Below are 25381 nucleotides of genomic sequence, written 5' to 3'. Positions count from 1 at the left end.
ATGCTGAGAGCGTTGGTGAATCAGCGGCTAACTGCAGCCGTTTTGGAAACATCAGTTGCGTTGGAAAGAACGATAGCAGAGTACCAGGAGGAACTTTCTCGAACAAAAGAGCAGAACGAGCGACAACGTCGATTCCTCGACGCTGTTTTCAAGATCCCTCAAGTTGTGTTACACACAGCAGGTGAGTAGCCCTCTCACATATTCATAAGCTTTTTGTTAATTAGCGCGATCCACAACCATCTTGTCGACATCAAGTGTCGGATATAGTCGACGTTTTTTATTCGCTTTTCTATTTATATTCATAAATACAATGTCTTTTAATGTTGTTATGACTACATTTTTTTATTTGGAGTCATACACTCCTTGAAGGTACAATGGTGTCTGGCCACGTGTGAGGACGACGATTTGGCGTTTTCACATTATTACATTCTTTTCATATTATGTTATATTTGTATCAAGGACACGACATATACGTCATATTAGTGCCAGGGTTATGAAAGAACGTGTGTCAATAGCTACCATATGTGACACTTTGATAAAGTACGCACCATCATGTAGTCCATCAGACCCAAGAAAATACGCTGTTCCTATGCACAATGTGAATTAAAAACAAATAAGACTGTTGATTATCTAAAACAAATTAACCAGTTGGTCGTTGATGTGCATTTGTAATTGCTCGTTAACCAAGCAAAAAATGTTTTTTCCGATTATGATTAATGGAAAACATTTTCAGTAGAATCCTCCATTACTAAAATATTGGATGGCTACAGCCAGTGTTCCCTCTAAACTGCGCGCGTGCGCAGTGCTCTCGAGCTCTCTGCGCACCGCAAAAGCATGCTGCGCGCAAAATACAATCCAACCTGAAGTGTAAATGAAATAAACACATCACAATGTATTCTGTAGCATTTTGCAATGCAGCGGACTGAGTGCCAGGAAACAAGAAGCGGAACATATAACACATGATGAGCAATGGCCAGCCAATGATAAGATCCTGTTTGCGCGTATTTACTACCAAAGCCCATCAATCTATTAACAGCGCGTACATGGTAGGGGAGACTGGGGACAGTTGCAACACTTTTTACATGACTCTCAATTACTCAGAGATTATTTAGACTAGGTACACCAAATCTTTACATAGTAAACCTACATCTGTCTGCTAAATAGCCATACCATTTAAAGATGGCTACATATAACATATCAATCACAATATTTATTTGAATAAAAAAATTCAGACGTTGCAACTGACCCCAAACCTGGGGACAGTTGCAACACCGATCAGGGACGGTTGCAACATATCAAATTTCACCAAAATGTTATGCTTTTTGTTGAAATAACCACAGTATACAATATTAAAGTATTTAATAAGTTTAGTTTTGTGTAAAACATAGGCCTACTTTGAGTCAATGTGCAAATGTTACGGAAGCTATAAAAACTCAATATTTCAGTTTGGGACAAAAAGAATAGAATAATTTGGAGTACAAAAAACATTTATTAAACATCTGAACAATGAAGTTTTAGTGAACAAAATTCACATTGTTTTAAAATTCCAGTGAATATAAAGTTTGATTTTTAAGTTTTGTTAAAGGCACACAAATGCTTAAAAAATAAAACTGCAACACTCGCCTCTTCCCCAACAAATCTGCTGTCTTGTGAACTATTCCAGCAGCTTCTGAACTATTCTGCAGAACCCAGAACATTTCTGCTAACTCACAGAAAAAACCAGACATCTTCTTCCTCTTCAGAGTCTGATTCTTCTCCTTTTTTTGGGGGGGGGGGGGGTTCTTTACACTTTTCTTTGTGGTTTGATGTTCTTGTATTCTTTTTTTGCCTTCCTCTGTTCCGATTTTTCATTATTTTGTTTATCATTAGCATTAATTTCTTATTATGATTCCCTATTCTGCCCATCATGAGCAGTAAAGTATGTTAAATGTGCCTAGTGTGGTCTATTTTGATATTAGCATGGGGACAGTTGCAACAGTCCCCATAGTTTCAGTCACGACAAAACACCATGTGCTAACTAGCAGTGACATTGACAATGTAAGCAATGTTGCTGAATAGTCAACAAAACAGTGATTCAAACCAGGTAGGTTTGGAGTAATTCATACAAAATATTAGGATAGTATGACAAAAATACAGCTCGTGAAAAAAGCTACTTTCATACCTCCAAAACAACTTTGTCTTGATAGAAGCTGGACCAGATGTGCAATATCGTCGCTTTCTTCTTGGGGAGTAGAGGGTCTGAGTGAGCATGTGCAGTATGAGTGTCATCACTCTAGCATATTACTGATTAGACAAATAAGGCTTGTTGCAACCGTCCCCTGTTGCAACTGTCCCCAGTCTCCCCTACATTCCGGGTGTCTTATTCAGCCAAAAAAACCTGTAAAATTGAATTGTTAGTTGATGTGGTCTGATGTTTAAAGTGCTCCTGAAAAAAGGGACACAAGCACATACATATAGCAGATTGTATGACACTATAATTCCAGGTGGACTGTTAGAATTGCGCAATGGTAACAATAGTGTGCATGTATCAAATATATAGTCTTGCCCCCCGGCCAATTTTTGTTAACTCAATGCGGCCCAAAGAGTTTGCCCACCCCTGTTTTAAGACATTCAATCTTTCCAGGCTGAATGAATTTCCAACAAATAGAACGCCATTTCCTCTCTAATTTCTGGCATCTGTGTGTAATCTCCTGAGTTTGGTGATTGTACCACTGAGTTTTTCTTTAGGTGCTGTCTTTTTTTTTTCTTTTTTTTTGAGACCTTTTCAGAACACATGCTAGTGTAGGACAATGCCTCATGCGACAAAGAAAAGCTGCATTTGTCTTCCTGTGTCCTGCAGATGTCAGCAAAGAACACCCTCCCCCTGAGCAGCAGGACTGGAGCTTCAGGATGGAACAGGAGGAGCCACAGCCCCCCCACATTAAAGAGGAAGAGGAGGGGCCACAGGCTCCTCACATTAAAGAGGAAGACAAGGAGCCACCACCCCCCTACATTAAAGAGGAAAATGAGGAGCCACAGCCCGCCTTCATTAAGGAGGAAGAGGAGGATCACCGCATCAGTCAGGAGGAACAGCATCTTGAAGGATTGGAGGAGTTCCCAGTGATTGGTGCTCCTGTGAAGAGTGAAGATGGTGAAGACAAAGTTGAAAGTGAGGAGAAGAGAGAGGTGGAGCCTCCAAGCAGCAGCTCAACCCAACACATGACAACAGAAGCTGATGGAGACCACTGTGGAGGATCACAAGCAGACAACCTCTTAGCTCCACTATCAGATAGCGACGACACAACGTCACACTCTCCTGACACTGATGATGAAGACTCTAAAGCTGATATGACATGTCACACTGACAACACACACTTGAAATGCTCTTACTGTGGCAAAACCTTCAATCACCGTAAAAATATGAAAAAACACATGAGACAACACACAAAAGAGAAACCATTCATGTGCTCCATGTGTGGTGAAAGATTTTCTTTGAAGCAATATTTGACAGCACACAGGAGAATACACACTGGAAATGAACCCTTTACCTGTTCAGTGTGTGGTACAGGTTTTGTACAAAAGAAGGATTTGAAAATACACATGATAATACATGCTTGAGAAAAAACATCCCTGTTCAATTTGTGATACAGCTTTTACCTTAAAAGGGACTTTGAAAATACACATGTGAAAACACACTGGAGAGAAACCATATTCCTGTTCAGTGTGGTGTAAGATTTACGCAAAATCAATCTTTGATTAAACACATGAGAACACACACTGGAGAAACACATTTCTGTTTTGTATGTGGTAAAGATTTTGCACAAAAAGATAATTTGAAAGTACACAGAAGACACACTGGTGAGAAAGTGTTGAGTTGCAGTGTGTGTGGTGAAAGATTCTCTTATAAGTACCAGGGCGTTTCAGAGACCACATAATCCCTTCAAAGCTCTTGTTTGACTGCAGTGTATTTTTTGACATCCAATGCACAAGTTTTAGAGCAATCAATGTAAACTTTAAATATATTTTGTTTTATATTGGATATGAAAGAATGAATATTGTGTACACTAGGTTCTCTACTTGCAAACATTCGGAGATACGAATGCAAGCTGACTGGTCTATATTTTCATGTATTTTGCCTTATAACTCCATAGTTATACTGCTACATGCTTGACCAAGTTGTAGCTAAGTGTTAAATTTCGAGAACTTCATAAAAATATTAATAGCTGTGTTTTGTTAGCCTCAGGCACAACCCCAAGTTTCCCAGTCCAAGTTGGTGTCCCTTAAGAGTGTCCATTATCACCATATCAATTTATCTCGGCAGTGGAAATGTTAGCCATCTTCCTAAAAAGCAGTAACTATTAGGAAACAAAATGTTTTAGGCAAGTATTAGCAGATGACACAACTCTGTTCATAAAAGATGAGGATCAATTTCCAATTGCAGCTGAAGAGATTAAAAAATATTTAACGTATCAGGACTTTGATTAAATCTGAATAAATGTGAATTGTTTCCGATCCATGAATGTGACCTGCAAAGTCAGAGGTTAAATATTGTAATGACGGCTGAATAACTACACGTCGGGATGGCGGCATTCAGTCGGCCATTTATTTTCACAGATCGGAAAGCACTTACAAATGCAGGAGCCTTAGCTACACATGTGTGTAAAACAGCAACACTTCCTTAACCCTCTTAATCTACGCCCTTTTCACCAAAACGCTTGCTCCACACAACATGCTGAACCCGACTGCCCCCTATAGCTCACATACCAAAACCACAGCTAGGAGCAACACAATATACCCGTCGCTACAATATTTAGGAATTAATTTATCCACAGATCAACTTAATTCTCAGCAAACGAAAGTAAAATTAAAGATTGCAAAACCAAACTCTCATGCCAAACGAACTAGTGTGTATGTTCTTACTTAATTGCATCGCAACCGTTTTGTTTGTAAATAAAGTTCTCATTAAAAAAAGACAAAAGTTAGCACCACATACTGCGCATGCGTCGATCGATCGCCATTTTGGACTCCTGTTGTAGGGCAGAAATGATTGCCATCTGTGTTATCTTATCGCTACATTTTTTTTCGCGATGATTGTTAACTGTTGTGACAAGCTCGTCTCAGTGAACTTTGAAGCTTCTCGGGCTAGTGTAGCTTGCTAGCTACTGTCAAAGAGACGCGGAAGTGATCGACACATCGCTGAGTGTGAGTGTAAAATGTTGTGATTGGGCGAAAATGTGTAAAGTACAAATGCTGAGAGTGTTGGTGAATCAGCGACTAACTCTGGCTGATGAATAAATAGTCGTAGTGTTGGAAAGAACGATAGCAGAGTACGAGGAGGAACTTTCTTGAACAAAAGGGGAGAACGAGAGACAACTGCATCTACTGGACGCTGTTTTCAAGAAGCCTCAAGTTGTGTTACACTGAGCAGGTTAGTAGTGCTCTCTCATGTTTACAACCTTTCTATTTGTTCATTCACGCTACTCATGAAAAGCTTTTCTCCGTAAAGGTCAATTTTCTTTATGTTCACATCAGTTGTAGAAGCCAAAAACTGCTCCCAGTATGCAACAGTCATTACCACTTCATCTAAAGGCACCAGACTTGAGGGATGAATTACGCCAATGAACGGAACGAGGTGACTTGAGTTTGTCTCAAGTAAAGACATGTAAGTCAAAGTCAAATCTCAAGCCCGAAGTCATTGGCTTGAAATTTTTGAGTCCTTACAAGTCATAAGCACTGATTAATAGAGATGTCACGAGACGATGCACGAGATTCTAACATTAATTTTAACAAATGTGCAATTAAAAATATCACTGGACAAAGTTTTTTTTATTCAACTGAGTCTCAAAGCAGTGAAGGTGTGTTTAGAAATGTTTTTTGTCCCACAAACACACACTAAATGGTATCATTGTCAATGTTTTTTGAGACCAATAAGCCACTGATATATCAAAATATATAATAATAATAATAACATATCATAATAATGCAACATTTCCTTTAATACTTAATCTTTTGCTCTGTAAAGTTGCGGAATTGGACTTGGTGATGTGTATTTGCGCATGGGCAATTTGTACTGTCAAAAGATTGCAGAATTTCTTGAATTGCTGACTTTTCAATAGGAGTGTCAGCATGAACAGTTCCACCTTATAGTTGAACTATGATGCCATCTCACTGTTTTTGTCTTATGTACTTGTCTTTGACTATTTACATCATGGCTGTCCAGGTGTCCTTTGAAATTTATAATAAAAAAAAAATACATCACACATACCTGTATATTTAAAGACAAATCTGTCTTTTTATTAGTTATTAGTGTCAACATTTTTGCTTTTTGTAGTTACAGTATACCTTTTTGCTCTATTTTTCAACTTTTGCTTGGTTTTGGTTATTTTATTCCTGCAATGAGCCACACTTTGGATACCATGCACCTTTCACCGGGAAGGTGAGTTGTTGCCGGGCGACGGAGGGTTGTCACCAAGCCAGGACTTCTCAACTCTGCCGCTGGTCAGGTGTTAGGTTGCAGTGAGGAGGGGGTTATGCAGCAGAATAGTGTCTGACTTGAGTACAAGTCACGTGACTCGAGTCCACAACTCGTAATTGTAACAATTTGATTGTCCAAAAAAATGCCATGAAATCATCAGACTGAGAGTGACAGGAAGTGATGGATCAATAACACTATTGCACTTTATCAGCCTGGCTACGATACTGAAGAGGAATTAATTTTCAATTAAAGATGAGTAATAGATGACTTTGGCATTACTGAGGACCTCTCTGTACCTCAGGCTTAATGATTTTTTACTCTGTATTTCTTGTGATCTACAGTATGTTGAATCTCCCCAGTTTTGGGATTGTACCACGGAAGTACAGGGTCAGGCAAAATAATCTGACACATTTGTAGGTTAAATAAAAGGCAAATAAAGTAAAGAAACAAAAAAGTGTTTTTATTTTCGAAAAGTACATATAATGCCATTTTTTTCATATAATGCCATTTTGCTTTGTTTCTTTAAAATGCCATTGTTTTTTGTTTCTTTTTCAGTTGCTGCCATGAATTGGACTAGTGAGCATCACGCTTTCATTGTGGAAACGTTTATCAAAACAAACAAATCTGTAACTGCAACACAACGAGCGTTCCGTTTGCACTTCAATCTTGGTAGACATGATCCCGTACCAGCTTCAAACACCATCTTGTTATGGGTTACCAACTTCAGAGGTACTGGATCTGCATTGAGTGTGTGGACAATAATGGATCCCATTTGACTGATTTAATTTTTAAAACATAATGAAACAGAATGGCATTATATGTACTTGTACTATGTTCTTGTTTCTTTACTTTATTTGCCTTTTATTTAACCTACAAATGTGTCAGATCATTTTGCCTGACCCTGTAGTTTTGTTGGGTTTCTCTTTTTTTTTCCCCTGAGACACTGTCAGAACATATGCTGGTGCAGGAGAATGCCTCATATGACGAAGAAAAGCTGGACATCCCGAAAACATGTGTTTGTCTTCCTGTGTCCTGCAGGCAGTCAGTAAAGAATAGCTTCCCTCTGAGGAGTGGGAGTGGAGCTCCAGGATGGAGCAGGAGGAGCCACAGCCACCCCACATTAAAGAGGAAGAGAAGCCACACCCCCCACACATTAAAATTGAAGAAGAGGAGCCACAGCGCCCCCACATTAAAGAGGAAGAGGAGGATCACAGCATCAGTCAGGAGGGAGAGCATCTTGAAGGATTGGAGGAGTTCCCAGTGATTGGTGTCCCTGTGAAGAGTGAAGATGATGAAGACAAAGGTGAACGTGAGGAGAAGACAGAGGTGGAGCCTCCAAGCAGCAGCTCAACTCAACACATGACAACAGAAGCTGATGGAGACCACTGTGGAGGATCACAAGCAGACAACCTCTTAGCTCCACTATCAGATAGTGACGACACAACGTCACACTTTCCTGACACTGATGATGAAGACTCTAAAGCTGATATGACATGTCACACTGACAACACACACTTGAAATGCTCTCACTGTGACAAAACATTTAAACGCCATTGTAATGTTAAAACACACATGAGAATGCACAGAGGAGAGAAACCATTCATGTGCTCAGTTTGTGGAAACCAATTCTCTCTGAAGAAAAATTTGACACAACATACTAGAATACACACTGGAGAGAACCGTTTTACCTGTTCAATCTGTGGTAAAAGATTCTCTCGAAAGGCAAATTTGGTAACACACTCAAGAACACACACTGGAGAAAAACCATATCCCTGTTCAGTATGTGGTGTAGGTTTTGCACGAAACAGCGATTTGAAAATGCACGTGAGAACACACACTGGAGAAAAACCATATCCCTGTTCAGTGTGTGGTGTAGGTTTTGCACGAAAAGGTGATTTGAAAATACATTTGAGAATACACACTGGAGAAAAACCATATTCTTGTTCAGTGTGTGGTACAGGTTTTGCACGAAAATGTGAATTGAAAATTCACATGATAAAACACAAAGGAGAAAAACCATATTCCTGTTCAGTGTGCAGTATGGGTTTTGTACAAAATCAAAATTTGAAAATACACTTGAGAAGGCACACTGGAGAAAAAACATATTCCTGTTCCGTGTGTGGTATGGGTTTTATACAAACTCAGGTTTTGAAAAGACACATGACAACACACACTGGAAAAAAAACATATTTCTGTTCAGTGTGCAGTATGGGTTTTGCACAAAATCAAAATTTGAAAATACACATGAGAATACACACTGGAGAAAAACCATATTCCTGTTCAGTGTGTGGTATGGGTTTTGCACGAAACAGTGATTTGAAAATACACATGATAACGCACACTGGAGAAAAACCATATCCCTGTTCAGTTTGTGGTATATGCTTTGCACGAAATGGTGATTTGAAAACACACATGAGGAGACACACTGGAGAGAAACTATTTAGTTGCAATGTGTGTGACGTGAGATTTTCTTATAAGTACCAGCTTAACAATCACAAGTGTGCTGGTGAGAACAGCAGCAGTAAATGAAGCTGCACAACTTGAAATGAACTGTAAACACTTTGAGTTTGTAACAACAACACCACATATAACATGTGACATAATTGTTATGAGTGAGTATCACAGTCTTGTTATTATAATATCATAAAAGTGTTGAATTTCCTGGCACTACAATGCTATAGTTATTGATGGAAGAACGTAAGTGATGTTGGTTATTATCAAGAAAACCATAAAAATGGCTAGATTCCAGATTTTAAGTTGAACTCTTAAGAGCTGTTTTTTTTTATCATTATTAACAAATGTACTTTAGTTGTACCAGACATTACAATGAACGAGAAATTGAAGAAACACGGTTTGTGTCATAATTTTTCCTTAATTGTCACAAGGCAAGCGTGTAATGACATCTCCTCGCCTGCGGGAGGCAGTAATGCTAGAATGCACTAGCTGTGACTTTTGTGCCGGAAGTACATAAAAGAAAAGTGGATGCTTTAGTATGAGAGTGTTTATTAGTCGCTTTGGTTGCGTTCGTCATGTTTTTATGCTTTTTGATTGTGTACATACTTCGATCATGTTAAAGAATAATATTCCACACACCCATTCTTTGTCCAGGATCAATTACTTTCAGACTAGCATAGCCTTTTAGCGGTTAACAAAGACGAGGAAACTGCAGGGAATGTTGCACAAAACCATTGAAAACAGTTAGAAAGACGTCGAGATTCCTGTCGCGATTGTTCTCTTGTCGCTGCATATTGTTGGTCTGGATTGTTAGTTACTGTTAAGACGAGCTCGTCTCAGTGAACGTTGAAGTTTCACGGGCTAGCTTAGCTAGCTAGCTGCTAACAAGCAGACGCGGAAGTGATCAACGCATCGCTAAGCAGAGATTGTGTGGAAAATGTGCGAAAGAACGATAGCAGAGTACGAGGAGGAACTTTCTCGAAGAACAGAAGAGAACGGGGATCAGCGACTGCACGCTGTTTTCAAGAAGCCTCAAGTTGTGTTACACAGAGCAGGTTTGTAGTCCTTTTACGTGTTGTATAAGCTTTGTATTTATTAATTAATAATAGTCATAAGAAGCTTTTCAACGTGAAAGTCAATTTTCTTATACACTCGGAGTGGGCGGATCGATCCATATCGGATTGGTACTAGCGTGAGGCCAACATTTTTGTTAGTTCTCTTCTGTGCTTTTATTCATAAATACAATATGCGTGTTTTACTGTTGTTGATATGGTTACATTGTTGTAATTTGGAGCCGAAGTCATACACTCCTTGAAGGTACTATGGTGCCTGGCCTGCCTTTGTATGTGAATAAGAGAATTTAAAATTCCTTTTTGTACTAGTGCAAGCACGGATCCCTGTGGGACGCCATGGGGATAATGGGGAAGAGACGGGGTCAGGATGTAGCCACAGATGGTGAGAGCATCCACTTCATCAGTGCTAGATGGTGCATCAATAGTAGTTGTGTAGTTGAAGGACCTCGGGACTGGATATGGAGCCTTGTTGGAAAACCTGGGGATGGACATAACAGCAGACACAGTAAAAACTATAGTCAAAGCATCTTTCTGTATAGCTGTTATTACTCCTACTTTTACTGTCTTTACTGTAATAATAATATAATAGCAAAGACAGAAATGATGATAACAATGATATAAAAAATATGAACTAGCATGAAATTAAAAGATGCTGAAACAGACCATGCATGCATGGGGGTGCCATGCCACCCACAAGCTCGGGAGGGCACCAAGAGCTCTGTCCAGACCACCCCGGTCCCCCCACCCCCAAGAGCGCAGGAAATTCATGGAAACCCCACTCACCGGCTGCCCGGCGCCCAACCCACCGAGGGACCCACAGCGTCGCACAAGGATACCCACCCCTCCAGCGGAACAGGCCCCAACAACGGGAACGACAGGGACAGAGAGAGCCGGCGACCAAGCGACCCTACGCTCGAAGCCACCTACAGTAACACCATACCCAGCAGGCCCTCAGACGCGGGGGCCTGCGGGCAAACTGCACAGTGTTTGACCTCAGAAAACATGTTGTTGCAGGGCAATGCCTCATGTGATGTACAAAGGCTGGATTTTTGTAAAGCATTTGTTTGTCTTCCTGTGTACTGCAGATGTCAGCGTAGAAGATCTTCCCCCTGAGGAGCAGGAGTGGATCTCCATCGTGCAGCAAAGGGAGCCACAGCCCCCCCACATTAAAGAAGAAGAGGAGGAGCCACAGCCCCTACACATTAAAAAGGAAGACGGGGATCACAGCATCACTCAGGAGGGAGAGCATCTTGAAGGACAGGAGGAGTTCCCAGTGATTGGTGTCCCTGTGAAGAGTGAAGATGATGAAGACAAAGGTGAAAGTGAGGAGAAGAGAGAGGTGGAGCCTCCAAGCAGCAGCTCAATTCAACACATGACAACAGAAGCTGATGGAGACCACTGTGGAGGATCACAAGCAGACAACGTCTTAGCTCCACTATCAGATGATGAAGACTCAAATATGACATGTCACACTGACAACACAAACGTTAAATGCTCTCACTGTGGCAAAACCTTTAATGATCGCAGTAATATGAAAAGACACACAAGATTACACATAGGAGAGAAACCATTCAATTGCTCAGTTTGTGGTAAAAGATTTTCTCGGAAGCTAAATTTGACAGAACATACTAGAATACACACCGGAGAGAAACCTTTTTCCTGTTCAGTCTGCGGTAAAAGATTTTCTCGGAAGCTAAATTTGACAGAACATACTCGAATACACACTGGAGAGAACCCTTTTGTCTGTTCAATCTGTGGGAAAAGATTCTCTGCAAAGGCAAATTTGACAGTACACACAAAAATACACACTGGAGAGAAACCTTTCACCTGTTCAGTGTGTGGTATAGGTTTTGTACAAAATCAAAAGTTGAAAATACACATGAGAAGACACACTGGAGAAAAACCATATTCCTGTTCAATCTGTGGTATAGGTTTTGCACGCAAAGGTGATTTGAAAATACACATGAGAACACACACTGGAGAAAAACCACATTCCTGTTCAGTGTGCGGTGTAGCCTTTGCACGAAATGGTAATTTGAAAATACACATGAGAACACACACTGGAGAAAAACCATATTCCTGTTCAATCTGTGGTGTAGGTTTTGCACGAAAAGGTGAATTGAAAATGCACATACGAGCACACAGTGGAGAAAAACCATATTCCTGTTCAGTGTGTGGTAAAGGTTTTGTACAAAATCAAAATTTGAAACTACACCTTAGAAGACACACTGGAGAAAAACCATATTCCTGTTCAGTGTGTGGTAAAGGTTTTACACGAAAAGGTAATTTGAAAATACACATCAGAACACATACTGGAGAAAAACCATATTCCTGTTCAATGTGTGGTATAGGTTTTGCACGAAAAGGTGATTTGATAATACACATGAGGAGACACACCGGTGAGAAAGTGTTTAGTTGCAGTGTGTGTGGTGAAAGATTCTCTTATAAGTATCAGCTTAACAGTCACAAGTGTGCTGGTGAGAACAGCAGCAGTAAATGAAACTGCACGACTTGAAATAAACTCTCAAGACTTTGATAATGGAAACATTCAAAAAAATGAACGCCTAACATGCATTGATAAAAACTCAAGGACTTGACAAATAAATCAGAAATCCTAAATTTATTCAATTAAATCCGTGTTCATCAAGTTGTTTATATGAGAAATTGTATTTCAACTCAAAAACATGACTTGAAAATGGGCAGTTTTTGCCCCCTCCATTGCCTTCCTCAAGTGCCTGATATGTTTTCAGACCAGTGACTGAGGCTGGGGTCTACAGCGCCCTTAAGCAGTTGGAAACAGATAAATCTGCGGGTCCAGACAATCTTGATCCTTTTTTTCTTAAATTGTCAAACGGTTTTTATTCTAACTGAGCCTTTGACATATGTTTTTAAGCGTAGTCTTTCAAACAATGTTATCCCCGCTTTATGTAAATCTACTTTTCTATCTGCTACCCTTACTGAAAGGAGGGAACTCTGCTGATCTTAGTAACTACAGGCCGATATCAAAGTTATGTATCCTGGTAAGACTCTGAGAAAATTATATCTGAACAAATGTATGGGGTTCATGACGTTTGATCAAAAAAACTATCTGGTTTCTGAAAACTACACAGTACAATAACTGCTGCAGTTCAAGTAGTAAATGACGTCACTGAGTCTATTGCTTGTAAAAAGTCCAGTGCTTTTTATTGACTTGTGTGAGGCCTTGGACACCGCCGATCATGCCACCTTGTTCAATTGGGCTTCTGTTGGCTTCTTTTCTAACTGCCTGTCAGGTAAAAGTCAGTGTGTACACTGTGTGTGGTCTGTGTTCTTTCCTTTCAGTAACTAAAGGAGCACCCCAGGGTTCTGGCCCAGGTCTGTTGCTGTTTTCCATTTATGTGAATAATCTTTGTCAAAATGTGTGGGATGGCTTTTTACACTTCTATGCGAATGACACAGGCATCTATTGTTCCTCTCTTTCAATTGAGGAAGCGCTTGACTTGTTTGCAGTTTGCAGTCACATCTGAATCAGCTAAGGCTAGTGCTAAATGCAGACAAATCCAAAGTTATGGTCTTCTCAAATGGAAAACGGCTACCCTCTCAGCTCCCTAAAATGAAAACAGCTGAAGGCAAAGAAATCCAAATGGTTTCAACCTACAAGTACTTATGCATTGTTATTGAGGAAAATCTGTCCTTCAAGCAAAATATTGAGCATCTTGTATGTAAACTGAAGCTAAAACTTAATTTTCTCTCATCATACAAGTAGCGGGTCTCCGTATGACATTTAAATGTTGGAGAATGTGTTTGTTTTTATAATTAAGGGCCAATTTAGAGAGCAATTTGGAGGAATGCTACATGAAAAGATGCCAGTAACTGCATCAGTGCCTGAGACAATGTGTATTTGTGGCATATACTGTAAAAGATGCTTTATGTCAGCCATAACGGTGGAGTGACAGAGCATGCTATTGTCGGAGACAGTAAAGTCCATCAGTCATGCTGGTGAATTATTTAAGAAATTATTCATTTAAAACGATTATATGTGTGCAAAAATCCAGAGCATACATTTCCTGAAAGTTATCACAATACCAAAGGATATCGCCGAGCGTGTAATGACATCTCTTCACCTGAGGGAGGCAGTAATGCTAGAATGTACTCGCTGTCATGTAAATAAGGTGTTGCGTCCATTATGTTTTATTTTATTCTGTACACATTAAATACATGTAAAAGAATAATATTCAACACTTCCGTTTTTCAGAATAGCTTCGCCTGCTTGCTGCCAGCTTGCTTTAGGAACGTAGACTGCGCATGCGTCAATGGCCATTTTGGACTACTGTTATAAAGATTGCAGCGAAATTTTAGGAAAAACGTCGGCGAGACGACGAGGTTCTTGCCGCGTCTACCCTCTTGTCGCTATACTTTTTTTTGCGAGGATTGCTAGTTACAGTTAGAACAAGCTCGTCTCAGTGAAGTTTGAAGCCTCTCTGGTTAGCTTAGCTTGCTAGCTGCTCACAAAGAGATGATCAACACATCGCTAAGCAGAGATCAAGTGTGAAAATGTGCGAGAGAACGATAGCGGAGTACGACGAGGAACGTTCTCGAACAGAGGAGAACGTTTCCAAGAAGCCTCAAGTTGTGTTACACAGAGCAGGTGAGTAACCTGTAACATGTTTATACGCTTCCTATTTGCTCATGAACGTCACTCAGGCTTCAATGAATGTCCATTTTATTGATGACTATTCAGGGTGTGCGTATCGGATCTAGCATACCCACAGCGGAAGAGTGAAACTTCGTGAGGGGCATTGTCATAACAGTGGTTTATTTGGGCTCAAAAACGTTGACAATAATATATTTTCGCATCAATTTGCGGGACAATAAGTCAGCTGGGATAGGCTCCAGCATGCCCCCGCGACCTTAAAGAGGAGAAGCGGTATAGAAAATGAATGGATGAGTGGAATAAACCTTTAAAAACGCACCTGCATTTTATGTCACTTGGTTAAATTAAAAAAAGTTACCCAGTCATATTTTTCATTGGATTGTATTGGATTGTTTTGTGTTAAAACCTTTTCTTGTCTCGTTCTTGTTGACCCAATCTCGTGTATCCTCTCTTGAACTGAGTATCTCGTGACACCGCTAGTCATCAGTCATTGCCACTTCATCTAAAGGCAAAGCACTTCAGGGACGAATTACGCCAGTGATGGAAGGAGTTGATTGATTTTGTCTGACAATTTGATTTACAAAAAATGCCTTAAAATCATCATGACTGAGAGTGACAGGAAATGATGGGTCGATAATTCTACCGCACTACATTTCATCTCTCGTGTTTGGGGTTTGTACCACAAAGCTAGTTTCTCTGGGTTCCTTTTTTTATTGTTTTCTTTTTTTCCTGAGACATTGTCAGAACATATGCTGGTGCAAGACAATTGCCTCATGTGACAGAGAAAAGCTGGACCTCTGTAAAGCATTTGTCTTCCTGTGTCCTGCAGACAGTCAGCGAAGAACATCTTCCCCCTGAGCAGCAGGAGTGGAGCCCCAGGATGGAACAGGATAAGCCACAGCCCACCCACATTAAAGAGGAAGAGGAAGATCACAGCATCAGTCACAAGGGAGAGCATCTAGAAGGACTGGAGGAGTTCCCAGTGATTCGTGTCATTGTGAAGAGTGAAGCTGATGAAGACAAAGGTGAAAGTGAAGAGAAGAGAGACGTGGAGCCTCCAAGCAGCAGCTCAACTCAACACATGACAACAGAAGCTGATGGAGACCATTATGGAGGATCACAAGCAGACAACCTCTTACCTCCACTATCAGATAGTGACGACACAACGTCACACTCGCCTGACACTGAAGATGATGAATCTAAAGCTGATATGACATGTCACACTGACAACAAACGCTTTAAATGCTCTCAGTGTGGCAAAACTTTTAATTACCGTAGTAATCTGAAAACACACATGAGAACCCACACAGGAGAGAAACCATTCATGTGTTCAGTTTGTGGTAAAAGATTCTCTCGGAAGCTGTATTTGACAGAACATACTAGAATACACACTGGAGAGAAACCTTTTTCCTGTACAGTGTGCGGAATGGGATTTAGACTAAATCAAGATTTGAAAATACACACGACAATACACACTGGAGAGATCCCTTTTACCTGTTCAGTCTGTGGTAAAGGATTCTCTCTAAGAACAAATTTGACAGCACACACAAAAATACACACTGGAGAGAAGCCTTTTATCTGTTCAGTGTGTGGTATAGGATTTAGAATAAATCAGGATTTGAAAGTACATATGAGAAGACACACTGGAGAAAAACCATATTCCTGTTCAGTGTGTGCTATGGGTTTTGTACAAAATCAGTCTTTGAAAAGACACATGAGAACACACACTGGAGAAAAACCATATTCCTGTTCCGTGTGTGGTATGGGTTTTGTACAAAATCAACATTTGAAATTACACATGAGAAGACACACTGGAGAAAAACCATATTCCTGTTCCGTGTGTTGTATGGGTTTTGTACAAAATCAATCTTTGAAAAGACACATGAGAAGGCACACTGGTGAGAAAGTGTTTAGTTGCAGTGTGTGTGATGTAAGATTCTCTTATAAGTACCAGCTTAACAATCACAAGTGTGCTGGTGAGAACAGCAGCAGTAAATGAAGCTGCACAATTTGAAATAAACTGTCAAGACTCCACATATACCCGTATTGTGTGTTGTGTGTGTAACACAATCTTGTTAATATAATGTAAAATGAAATGAACAAACTCATGCTCTTACCCATTAATAAGAATTTCTAAGTTGGTTCAATAACTCAGGAGCAGCAGCTTCTCCTTGATGACCGCGCTCCTCACCCTCATTTAAGGTGATTCCAGCCACCCTATGGAGGAAACTTATTTCGGCCGCTGGTATCCACAATCTCTTTCTTTCAGTTACGACGAAAAACTCATATCCATAGGTGAGGGTGGGAACATAAAGTCGCTTGGTAAATTGAGAGCATTGCCTTCCGGCTCAGCTCTCTCTTCACCACAACAGTCTGGTACAGCGCTGCGCCGATCCTCATCCCAGAAGCTTCTCACTCAGCTGCAAACCATCCCAGTAAACGCTGAAGGTCACAGGCTGAGGAGGCCATCAGGACCACATCATCTGAAAATAGCAGAGACGAGATCCTAAGGCACCCCCACACTGAACCCTCTCAATGCCTTGGCTGTGCCTAGAAAGTCCATAAACATGAACAGAATTGGTGACAAAGGTCAGCCTTGGCGGAGGTCAACATTTACCAGGAATTGGCTTGATTTAGTGCTGGCAATGTGAACCAGGCTACACATGTAGACCGGTTGGGCAAACTCCCATGTACCCTCCAGTACTCTTGCAAGGGTGCTGGTCCAATGTTCCGTGACCGGGACGAAAACCACATTGTAGCTGAGGTTCGACTAACCGTCAAACCCTTCTCACCAGCAACCTGGAATAGACTTTCCCAGGGAGGGTGAGGAGTGTGATCCCCTTTAGTTGGAACACACCCTCCGGTCGGTCGCCCTTCTTATAAAGGGTGACCACCACCCCGGTCTACCAATCCAGAGGTAGTGTTCACAACTTCCAAGCAACGTTGAAGAGACGTGTCAACCAAGACGGTCCCTGAGCATCCAGAGCCTTGAGGACTTCAAGTCGAAACTCGTCCACCCCCAGAGCTTTGGCACTAAGGAGTTTTTTGACTACCTCAGATACCTCAGCCACGGTGATGGACCCGAGATGGACCTGTCATGTCCTCAGGCTCTGCTTCCTCTATGTAAGGTATGTCAGTGGGATTGAGAAGGGCCTCATAGTATTCCTTCTACCACCCGACAACATCCTCAGTTGAGGTCAGCAGTCCCCCGTCCTCAATGTAAACGGTGTGGACTGGCCACCGCTTCCATTTTTTTAAGGCATCAAATGGTTTGCCAGAACCTCTTGGAGGTCGACTGAAAATCGTGCTCACCAAACTATTCCCACACCTGAGTTTTTGCCTCGACCTCAACCGTGCTGCTTGATGAAGTACAAATGATATTTCTCCTGGACTCCTACGCCCCTGCTGTGTGTGTAACATACTGAAACGCTTGTTAATCTGCTATGTGTTTGTTTTTTAATTAAGGGCCAATTCAGAGAGCAAGTTGTATGAAAAGATGCAGGTAACGACCGTGACTGTTTCACTGCCATACACCTGCATCAATGTGTGATGGCGGATTGAAGTGACAGTGAAGCGACATTGAGTGTCTTTGTGACATGGAAAGGATGCTTTACATCAGCCATGAAGAGTGAAGTGACAATGCATGTTCTTGTCGGAGTAGGTTGAAGAGAGGGCGAGCAATCTAGCTGTCAGGGCAACATGTGAGCACTTCTGGCTTACCCGATTTATAAGCAAAACCAAAAAACGTTTCCAAAGTTCAACAAAATGATATTTTACTTGCTATATGAACATTTTTAATGAGAACACTGTGTAAGAGGATGGACAAAAGATTCTGTGCACAAACTCTAGATATGCCTCAGTTGCTTTTGGATGGGGGCGGGGCGAACAATGAACACGGTGAAGTCCTGGGGACAGTAAAGTACATCAGTTATGCTGTTTAACTATTTTAGAAAATATTCATAACATACTCAATTAAAGCGATCATATGTGGACAACACTAGAGAATCCAGGACATCCCACATTTGCTAAAAGTGACCACAATACCTGAAAGTATCGGACTAGCGTGTAATGACACCTCTTCACCTGAGGGGGGCAGTAATAATAAAATGTGAAGGGAAGCGTTAGCAAGGCGGTGTTGTTTATTAGTCCTTGCGTCCATTATGTTATTTTGTTTTTATACTGTACTCATTTCGACCATACCAAAGAATAATATCCAACACACTCAATTTTTGTTCAGGATCATTTCGTCTCTGGCTAGGTCAGTATGCTAGCTGCTAACAAAAATGGGCATTACTGCGCATGCGTCCATCGCCATTTTGTACTACTGTTGTAAAAGAAGATTGCAACGAAATGATTGAAAAAAGTTATCGAGACGATGAGATTCTTGCCGCCTGTGTTTTCTTGTCGCTACATATTTTCCGTGAGGATTGTTAGTTACTGTTACGACAGGTCCGTCTCAGTGAACCTTGAAGCTTCTCGGGCTAGCTTAGCTTGCTAGCTAGCTGCTAACAAAGAGACGCAGAAGTGATCAACACGTCGCTAAGCAGAGATCAAGTGTGATTGTAAAGTGTTGTGATTGTGTGAAAATGTGTAAAGTCCAAATGCTGAGAGCGTTGGTGAAAGAGCGATTAAATGCGGCTGTTGAGGAAATATTTGTAGTGTTGGAAAGAACGATAGCAGAGTACGAGGAGGAACTTTCTCGAACAAAAGAGGACAACGAGCGACAACGTCAACTACTGGATGCTGTTTTCAAGAAGCATCAAGTTGTGTCACACAGAGCAGGTTTGTTTCATTCTTACTCTCACATGTTTGCTAACTATATTTGATCATGAAAATGAAAAGGACATTGGAATAACTTTACGGGGTGGACGAATACTGTCAAGAAGATGAAGAATTGCAGGCTGTAGGAAGGAACAGCGGGAAAGAAGGAGACAGAGGATATAAAAGGCAAGATAAGTGAACAGGTTGAAAAAAATGCCATGCAGAGGCAGTAAGGAAAAGCAGAAGAATTGCATATTTTTTGCAGGAGACGACAATAAGACATTGATGATAAGAGGAGGCCCAGGCAGCAGAGTTGGAACCCCCAGCCCCGCCCCCAACCCCTGTCTAGCCCCTCTATTAAATTACAAATTAATTAATTAATTACAAATATTAAATTACACCAACACTGCAGCCAGTCTCCCAAAAACCACGCCGTCATACCCCACCACAGCATCAAACCGGGCCAGCACAAGGGCACCGAGCCAGACCAGTAGGGCCGTGCATGAGCAGGTCAGGGAACCCTGGGGTCCCAGACCCACACCCAGATCTCAGGCCGCAGAAAACACAGACCACCAGAGAGAATGCAAACCCCCTTCCTCCACCATGACGAAAACGACCCCAGAAAATCAGACACAGGAGCAAGTGAGGGGGAAAGCCTTGTTTGCTGGCGGGCAGAGGAATGTATGAGCAGCAAGGCAGCTCACCACACTGCACCAGCCAGGCAACACACCCCCAGGAGAGGCAGCACCACGCCCGAAAGGAGCGCCAGAGCCGAGAAGCCGAGACCAGCAGCCAACTAGCCGCCGGGGCCCACCAACCACCAGAAGCCAGACGAGCCCTTTGCACCACTGAACATGCCACGCACCCCCGACAGGCCCGCAGCCAGATTGTGGAAAGGCAAGGGCACGAAATCATCCCAGCAAAGCTCGAAGACAGGTGGCAACAAACATCTAAGTGCCTGACAGAGGACCGCACCCCCAACGAATCTTGCCCCAAGACGCTCATCCGTCACCCTGGCCCATGACCCCCATGAGTAAGACCACGCCACACCAGGCAGCGCAGCCCACTGCCCAAAACACCCCACAGGCCAGGCCATCCCTGGTGAGCCAAAGTGCCTTGGTGGTCAGCTGACAGGCCCGCAGTCCCTCCTCCACCCCGGCAGGCAGGAGGTGCCCCGATACAGCACACCACCCAGTATGTTTAAAGAAATAAGGGGCAAGCTAAACCACTGGCCGCAGGTCACCCCGCCCCTAGGCTGCACCCCACCAGCCATAACCCCTCAACACAAGAGTCCCAGACGGCAACAGTGCCCATAGTGCCACCTTCAGACCACCGTACGCCACAGACCAGCCAAACTATCCGAGGCAGCCAAGACTGTACTGAAAACAGCAAGAACCGTGCCCCAAGCGACATACACACCAACACAGCAGTCCAAGGGGCCACACCACAGCGACCCCAAGAGGACTGGGCCCCGCACAGGACAGAGCAGGACTGAGCCCATGGAGCACGCGTGCCCAAAGCGCCAAGGAGGGGCTGAGAGGCAAGTTCCCCATGGCAGATCACCAGAGGAGCGATACACCACCGGACACTGGAGCATCTGTCCCCAACAGCCCCCGCCACACCGCAAGCAGGTCATCACCCCACCCCCCCCACCCGACCACAGACACGCCGGGGAGGATGCTCCGGAGGCAGACACCCCGGCGCCAACACAGGGAGGGAAGAGATCAGCCAGACACCAGCAAACAGTGGGGACTGCCTGCCAGCCCCCTGCCTGCCCACACCCCTAAAGCCCGGCCAAGGCCGGAAACCAAGCCACACACGTTTTTAATTAACCGGGAAAGAAATGAGACGTATTTGCTTCCAGAATTCTGGGTCGCAGCTTGCAGATAAATCTTGAGTTCCATTTGGAGGTTGGAATGCAGACGGTGTTGCCATATTTCGACAGTCAAACATAATAGTTTGTATAAGGTTTGAGGGGCACATGTTTTTAAGAACTGGTCAGTAGTGGGATTGCTTTCCCATTTTATATTACTGAATCTTGGCCTAATTTTAGATTTCAATTGTTTGTATTCAAGACATTTCTGATTTATTCCATACTGCGCTCCAAGGTCATTAAATGGGATAGCATTGTTTCTTTTTATATTTACATGCATCTAATTCCCTTTTCATGCCACACTGGGAAATCCATTGGTTTGTTTTTAAGCAGGATGTCGGAATTATTCCAGATGGGCGTGTTCCCAAGAATTTGGCTGATGAAGGGTGGGTTAGAAATGGGAATTGTTCGATCACTAACCATAAATAATCCAACGGGTTTGAGATATACTGTTGCTTGTTTGCAAGGAAGTAGTTGGAGAAATTTGGGAATCCTAGACCCCCACATTGCATGGATTTTTGTATGTTGCAATAGTAATTATGTGGAAACATATGTGCGTCGTATAAGGAAAGGCGACACCCCATTAAAAGCACTTTTAAATTGTGTTGAGGCAATAAAATCCTGAAAGCAAAACAGAAATTTCCAAATTGTTCACTGTAGTGCTCCCCCATGTATCTGGACCCCCTGATGCCTTATGGGCAACTAGCAGCCCTCCAGCCAGTTATGGTCCTTTCCTCTGATTAATCCAGCCCTTGGATTAATTTACAATAAAAAAATAAAAATTATAAAATAAAGCTGAAAATCATTGTAATTACTAGCGTCCACCAACACGGGAAGTGTGTAACTATGACGGCTGTGTGAAGCCTGGAATACGCTCCTGTGTTGAGGCCCATTGCACCAGCTCACTCCTGCCCCTCCAAACCCTCCTGCCTAGTGTGACATTGCACCTAAAAAAAAAAAACATTTATCTTCAAATTAACACTAATGTTTGAAAGCGAGCTAGTTTCTTGCTAACCCTCCTGGATCTGCTGGTTACTTCTAGTTGTGTGCCTCATGTGACGGAGCAAAGCTGCTTTTATAAGCATGTGTTTGTCTTGTGTCCTGCAGACCTCAGTGAAGCACATCTTCCACCTAAGCAGCAGGATTGGAGCTCCAGAGTGGAGCAGGAGGAGCAGCCGCAGCCCCACCACATTAAAAAGGAAGAGAAAGAGCTACAGCCGTTCCGCATTAAAGAGGAACAGGAGGACCACAGCATCAGTCACAAGGGAGAGCATCTTGAAGGGCTGGAGGACTTCCCAGTGATTCGTGTCATTGTGAAGAGTGAAGATGATGACGTCAAAGGTGAAAGTAAGGAGAAGAGAGAGGTGGAGCCTCCAAGCAGCAGCTCAACTCAACACATGACAACAGAAGCTGATGGAGACCACTCTGGAGGATCACAAGCAGACAACCTCTTAGCTCCACTATCAGATAGTGATGACATGACGTCACACTCTCCTGACACTGATGATGAAGACTCTAAAGCTGATATAACATGTCACACTGACAACAAACGCTTTAAATGCTCTCAGTGTGACAAAACTTTTAATTATCGCAGTAATATGAAAATACACATGAGAACGCACACAGGAGAGAAACCATACATGTGCTCAGTTTGTGGTAAAACATTCGCTCACAAGGGAAATTTGACAACGCACACAAGAATGCATACTGGGGAAAAACCATTTGTGTGCTCAGTTTGTGGTAAAAGATTCTTTCAGCAGTCAAATTTGATATCACACACAAGAAAACACAGAGAGAGAGAGAAAGCTTTCACCTGTTCAGTGTGTGGTGCAGGTTTTGTCCGTAAAGTTCACTTGAAAATACACACAAGAATACACACTGGAGAGAAACCTTTTACTTGTTCAGTGTGTGGTACAGGTTTTGTACGAAAAGTTGACTTGAAAATACACACAACAGTACACACCGGAGAGAAACCTTTTACCTGTTCAGTGTGTGGTATAGGTTTTGTACGAAATCAGCATTTAAAAATACACATGAGAACTCACACTGGGGAAAAACCGTATGCCTGTTCAATCTGCAACAAAAGCTTTTGTCAACGAGCACATCTTGTAACGCACATGAGAACACACACTGGTGAGAAAGTGTTGAGTTGCACTGTGTGTGGTGAAAGATTCTCTTATAAGTACCAGCTTAACAATCACAAGTGTGCTGGTGAAAACAGCAGCAATAAATGAGGCTGCAGGACTTGAAATAAACTGCCAAGACTTTGCTAACCTTGACTTTCTCACAATATCACTTAAAACGTGTGACATTGTTGTGTGTATAACTCCTTCATATGCTTGGACCGCTTAAACCAGGGGTGTCCAATGGGCACTTCAATATTTTGTAAAGCAACACGTGTAAATTTGCGCAGAAGTTACATATCTTTCAAGAAAAAACTGCATCTCACATTTGTCATATAAGTGAAAAAAACCTATTATTAATATAAACTTCAGTCTGGTCTTTTTTTTAATTTTCCAAATATTTAAACTTTCTTCTAAAATAATCTTCATAATGTGCATTTGGTAATATTATGATTTAATTCCCATGATATTTTGATTTTATTATATATAATTAAATTTAAGTATAATTTTTTCCACAACCTAATTTTCTATTTTTTTGTTTCTCATTATGTTACACTTTTTTTTAAATAACATATTTGCTCTAATAGTTCAACTCTATGCGACTAAAAAATGATTTTTGTAACAACTTTTCCCATACCTAATTTTTCTAAACTTACAACTATATTTGCTGTTTTGCTTGTTTCTCATAACATTACAACTTGAAAAAATATTCATTTCTATTTCAACCATATGCTACTAAAATGACATTTTTCCTCATATTACGAGTTTATTCCCGTAAAATTGCAAGTTTTTGTCAGTCTGACTTTTTTTCTCTTAATACTTTGACTATATTCTCGTAAAATTACAGCTGTTTTTCTTCCCCATTTCAGCTCTCTTGTTTTTAAATTTGCAACTATTAAAAATATTTTCTTGTAAATTTTCTTTTCGCAATATTATGACTTTATTCCTGTAATATTTTGACTTTATTCTCATAACAACTTTTTACGCAACTTCATTAAAAAAAAAAAAAAATTATGACTTTTAAATTACAACTTTATTCATTGTTTTGTTTGTTTTTCATAATATTACAACTTTTAAAGAACGTCTTTTTTTCATATTTCAACTTCATGCTACAAAAATGACATTTTCTCATAATACAATCTTATGACGTTATTGTAAAATTGTTTTTTTTCTTGTTAGATGACAACTGTTCTCTCTTAATATTTTGACTTTATTTTTGTATTCTTGTACTTTATTCATTTTTGCTGTTTTTTTTACTTGTTAAATTATATTTTTAGAATGTGCCATGGGCCGATAAAAAAAACAACAACCATGGGCCGCAAATGGCACCACCACTGAACCAGTGTAGTTGCCGTAGCATGTCCATTGCATGTGACTCAGACAACACTTACGGTAATGTCGTACGTATCGTTTGTGTGTTGTCAATAAAATAGAAAAATAATGGATCTTACTTCATTTGTTCACACTTAAAGTACTCTTGTATGGACAACATCCATTTAAGTTTAGCCACATATAATATGTTAGGAATGGAATATTTGCCCTCTGCAATCAACAAGCCTTCAACATATCTTGCTCAAAGCAGAGGGAAAATATTCCATTCCAAACCTCTCTTTTCCCGATGCTTTGAGTAAGACATGTTGAAGGCTTGTTGATAGAAGAGGGATAATATTCAATTTCTAACAATTTTTCAAACAGTTGTATTCTACATTACAGTGATACTGTTAGCGGAACAGTGGATCTGAGAATCAAAGCCAATCAACGTGGACTAGAACCTGGATTGGTCAATCACAAGGTACATAGTATTGATAACAATGGATTCGATTTTATATAGTGCTTCAAGGTACGCAAAGCGCTTCACAGTGAAGGAAACCCAATATTAATTCTTCACTCACACACCGGTGATGACTGAGATAGCTGGTGGTTAACTACATCTGTATGCACAGCTGCCCTGAGGTAGACTGACGGAAACGTGGCTACCAATTCACGCCTATGGCCTCTCCGACTATTCAT

At 41.4% G+C, this 25381-nt stretch overlaps 5 protein-coding genes across 8 annotated transcripts; all 5 read left to right on the top strand.

The window, feature by feature from the left end:
- On the top strand, positions 1-7503 carry LOC129179158 (involucrin-like). The gene is made up of 3 exons (XM_054772037.1): positions 1-181; positions 2840-3148; positions 7493-7503. The coding sequence occupies exons 1-3, from the start codon at positions 1-3 to the stop codon at positions 7501-7503; spliced, it is 501 nt and encodes a 166-aa protein (XP_054628012.1).
- LOC129179088 (zinc finger protein OZF-like) lies at positions 5021-8994 on the top strand. Of its 4 annotated transcripts, XM_054771918.1 has the most exons (4): positions 5021-5407; positions 5512-5641; positions 7010-7183; positions 7493-8994. In XM_054771918.1, the coding sequence occupies exon 4, from the start codon at positions 7544-7546 to the stop codon at positions 8981-8983; it is 1440 nt and encodes a 479-aa protein (XP_054627893.1). In that variant the 5' UTR covers positions 5021-5407; positions 5512-5641; positions 7010-7183; positions 7493-7543; the 3' UTR covers positions 8984-8994. The 4 variants fall into 4 exon arrangements, with proteins under 4 accessions (XP_054627893.1, XP_054627895.1, XP_054627894.1 ...); XM_054771920.1 differs by lacking the exon at positions 5512-5641; XM_054771919.1 differs by lacking the exon at positions 7010-7183.
- Positions 8995-9818: 824 nt separating this feature from the next.
- LOC129179085 (zinc finger protein OZF-like) lies at positions 9819-13615 on the top strand. Its single transcript, XM_054771915.1, has 2 exons — positions 9819-9963; positions 11067-13615. Exons 1-2 carry the CDS (start codon positions 9846-9848, stop codon positions 12479-12481), a joined length of 1533 nt encoding a protein of 510 aa, XP_054627890.1. The 5' UTR covers positions 9819-9845; the 3' UTR covers positions 12482-13615.
- Positions 13616-14127: 512 nt separating this feature from the next.
- On the top strand, positions 14128-16613 carry LOC129179157 (gastrula zinc finger protein xLCGF3.1-like). Its single transcript, XM_054772036.1, has 2 exons — positions 14128-14608; positions 15444-16613. Exon 2 carries the CDS (start codon positions 15495-15497, stop codon positions 16611-16613), a length of 1119 nt encoding a protein of 372 aa, XP_054628011.1. The 5' UTR covers positions 14128-14608; positions 15444-15494.
- Positions 16614-18845: 2232 nt separating this feature from the next.
- Positions 18846-24741, top strand: LOC129179092 (zinc finger protein OZF-like). The gene is made up of 2 exons (XM_054771926.1): positions 18846-19396; positions 22356-24741. The coding sequence occupies exons 1-2, from the start codon at positions 19201-19203 to the stop codon at positions 23480-23482; spliced, it is 1323 nt and encodes a 440-aa protein (XP_054627901.1). The 5' UTR covers positions 18846-19200; the 3' UTR covers positions 23483-24741.
- The last annotated feature ends 640 nt before the right edge of the window (positions 24742-25381 follow it).

Source organism: Dunckerocampus dactyliophorus, chromosome 3 (genome assembly GCF_027744805.1).
Source record: "Dunckerocampus dactyliophorus isolate RoL2022-P2 chromosome 3, RoL_Ddac_1.1, whole genome shotgun sequence".
Classification (NCBI taxonomy): Eukaryota; Metazoa; Chordata; class Actinopteri; order Syngnathiformes; family Syngnathidae; genus Dunckerocampus; species Dunckerocampus dactyliophorus.
The sequence above is the reverse complement of the archived record's forward strand: the minus strand, read 5'-3'. Positions and strand labels throughout refer to the sequence as shown.

Coding starts and splice junctions, on each gene's coding strand:
- LOC129179085 (XM_054771915.1), top strand. CDS start 9,846: ATGTGCGAAAGAACGATAGCAGAGTACGAGGAGGAACTTTCTCGAAGA. Junction 9,964..11,066: donor AGTTGTGTTACACAGAGCAG/GTTTGTAGTCCT, acceptor TGTGTACTGCAG/ATGTCAGCGTAGAAGATCTT.
- LOC129179158 (XM_054772037.1), top strand. CDS start 1: ATGCTGAGAGCGTTGGTGAATCAGCGGCTAACTGCAGCCGTTTTGGAA. Junction 182..2,839: donor AGTTGTGTTACACACAGCAG/GTGAGTAGCCCT, acceptor TGTGTCCTGCAG/ATGTCAGCAAAGAACACCCT.
- LOC129179092 (XM_054771926.1), top strand. CDS start 19,201: ATGTGTAAAGTCCAAATGCTGAGAGCGTTGGTGAAAGAGCGATTAAAT. Junction 19,397..22,355: donor AGTTGTGTCACACAGAGCAG/GTTTGTTTCATT, acceptor TGTGTCCTGCAG/ACCTCAGTGAAGCACATCTT.
- LOC129179157 (XM_054772036.1), top strand. CDS start 15,495: ATGGAACAGGATAAGCCACAGCCCACCCACATTAAAGAGGAAGAGGAA.
- LOC129179088 (XM_054771917.1), top strand. CDS start 7,544: ATGGAGCAGGAGGAGCCACAGCCACCCCACATTAAAGAGGAAGAGAAG.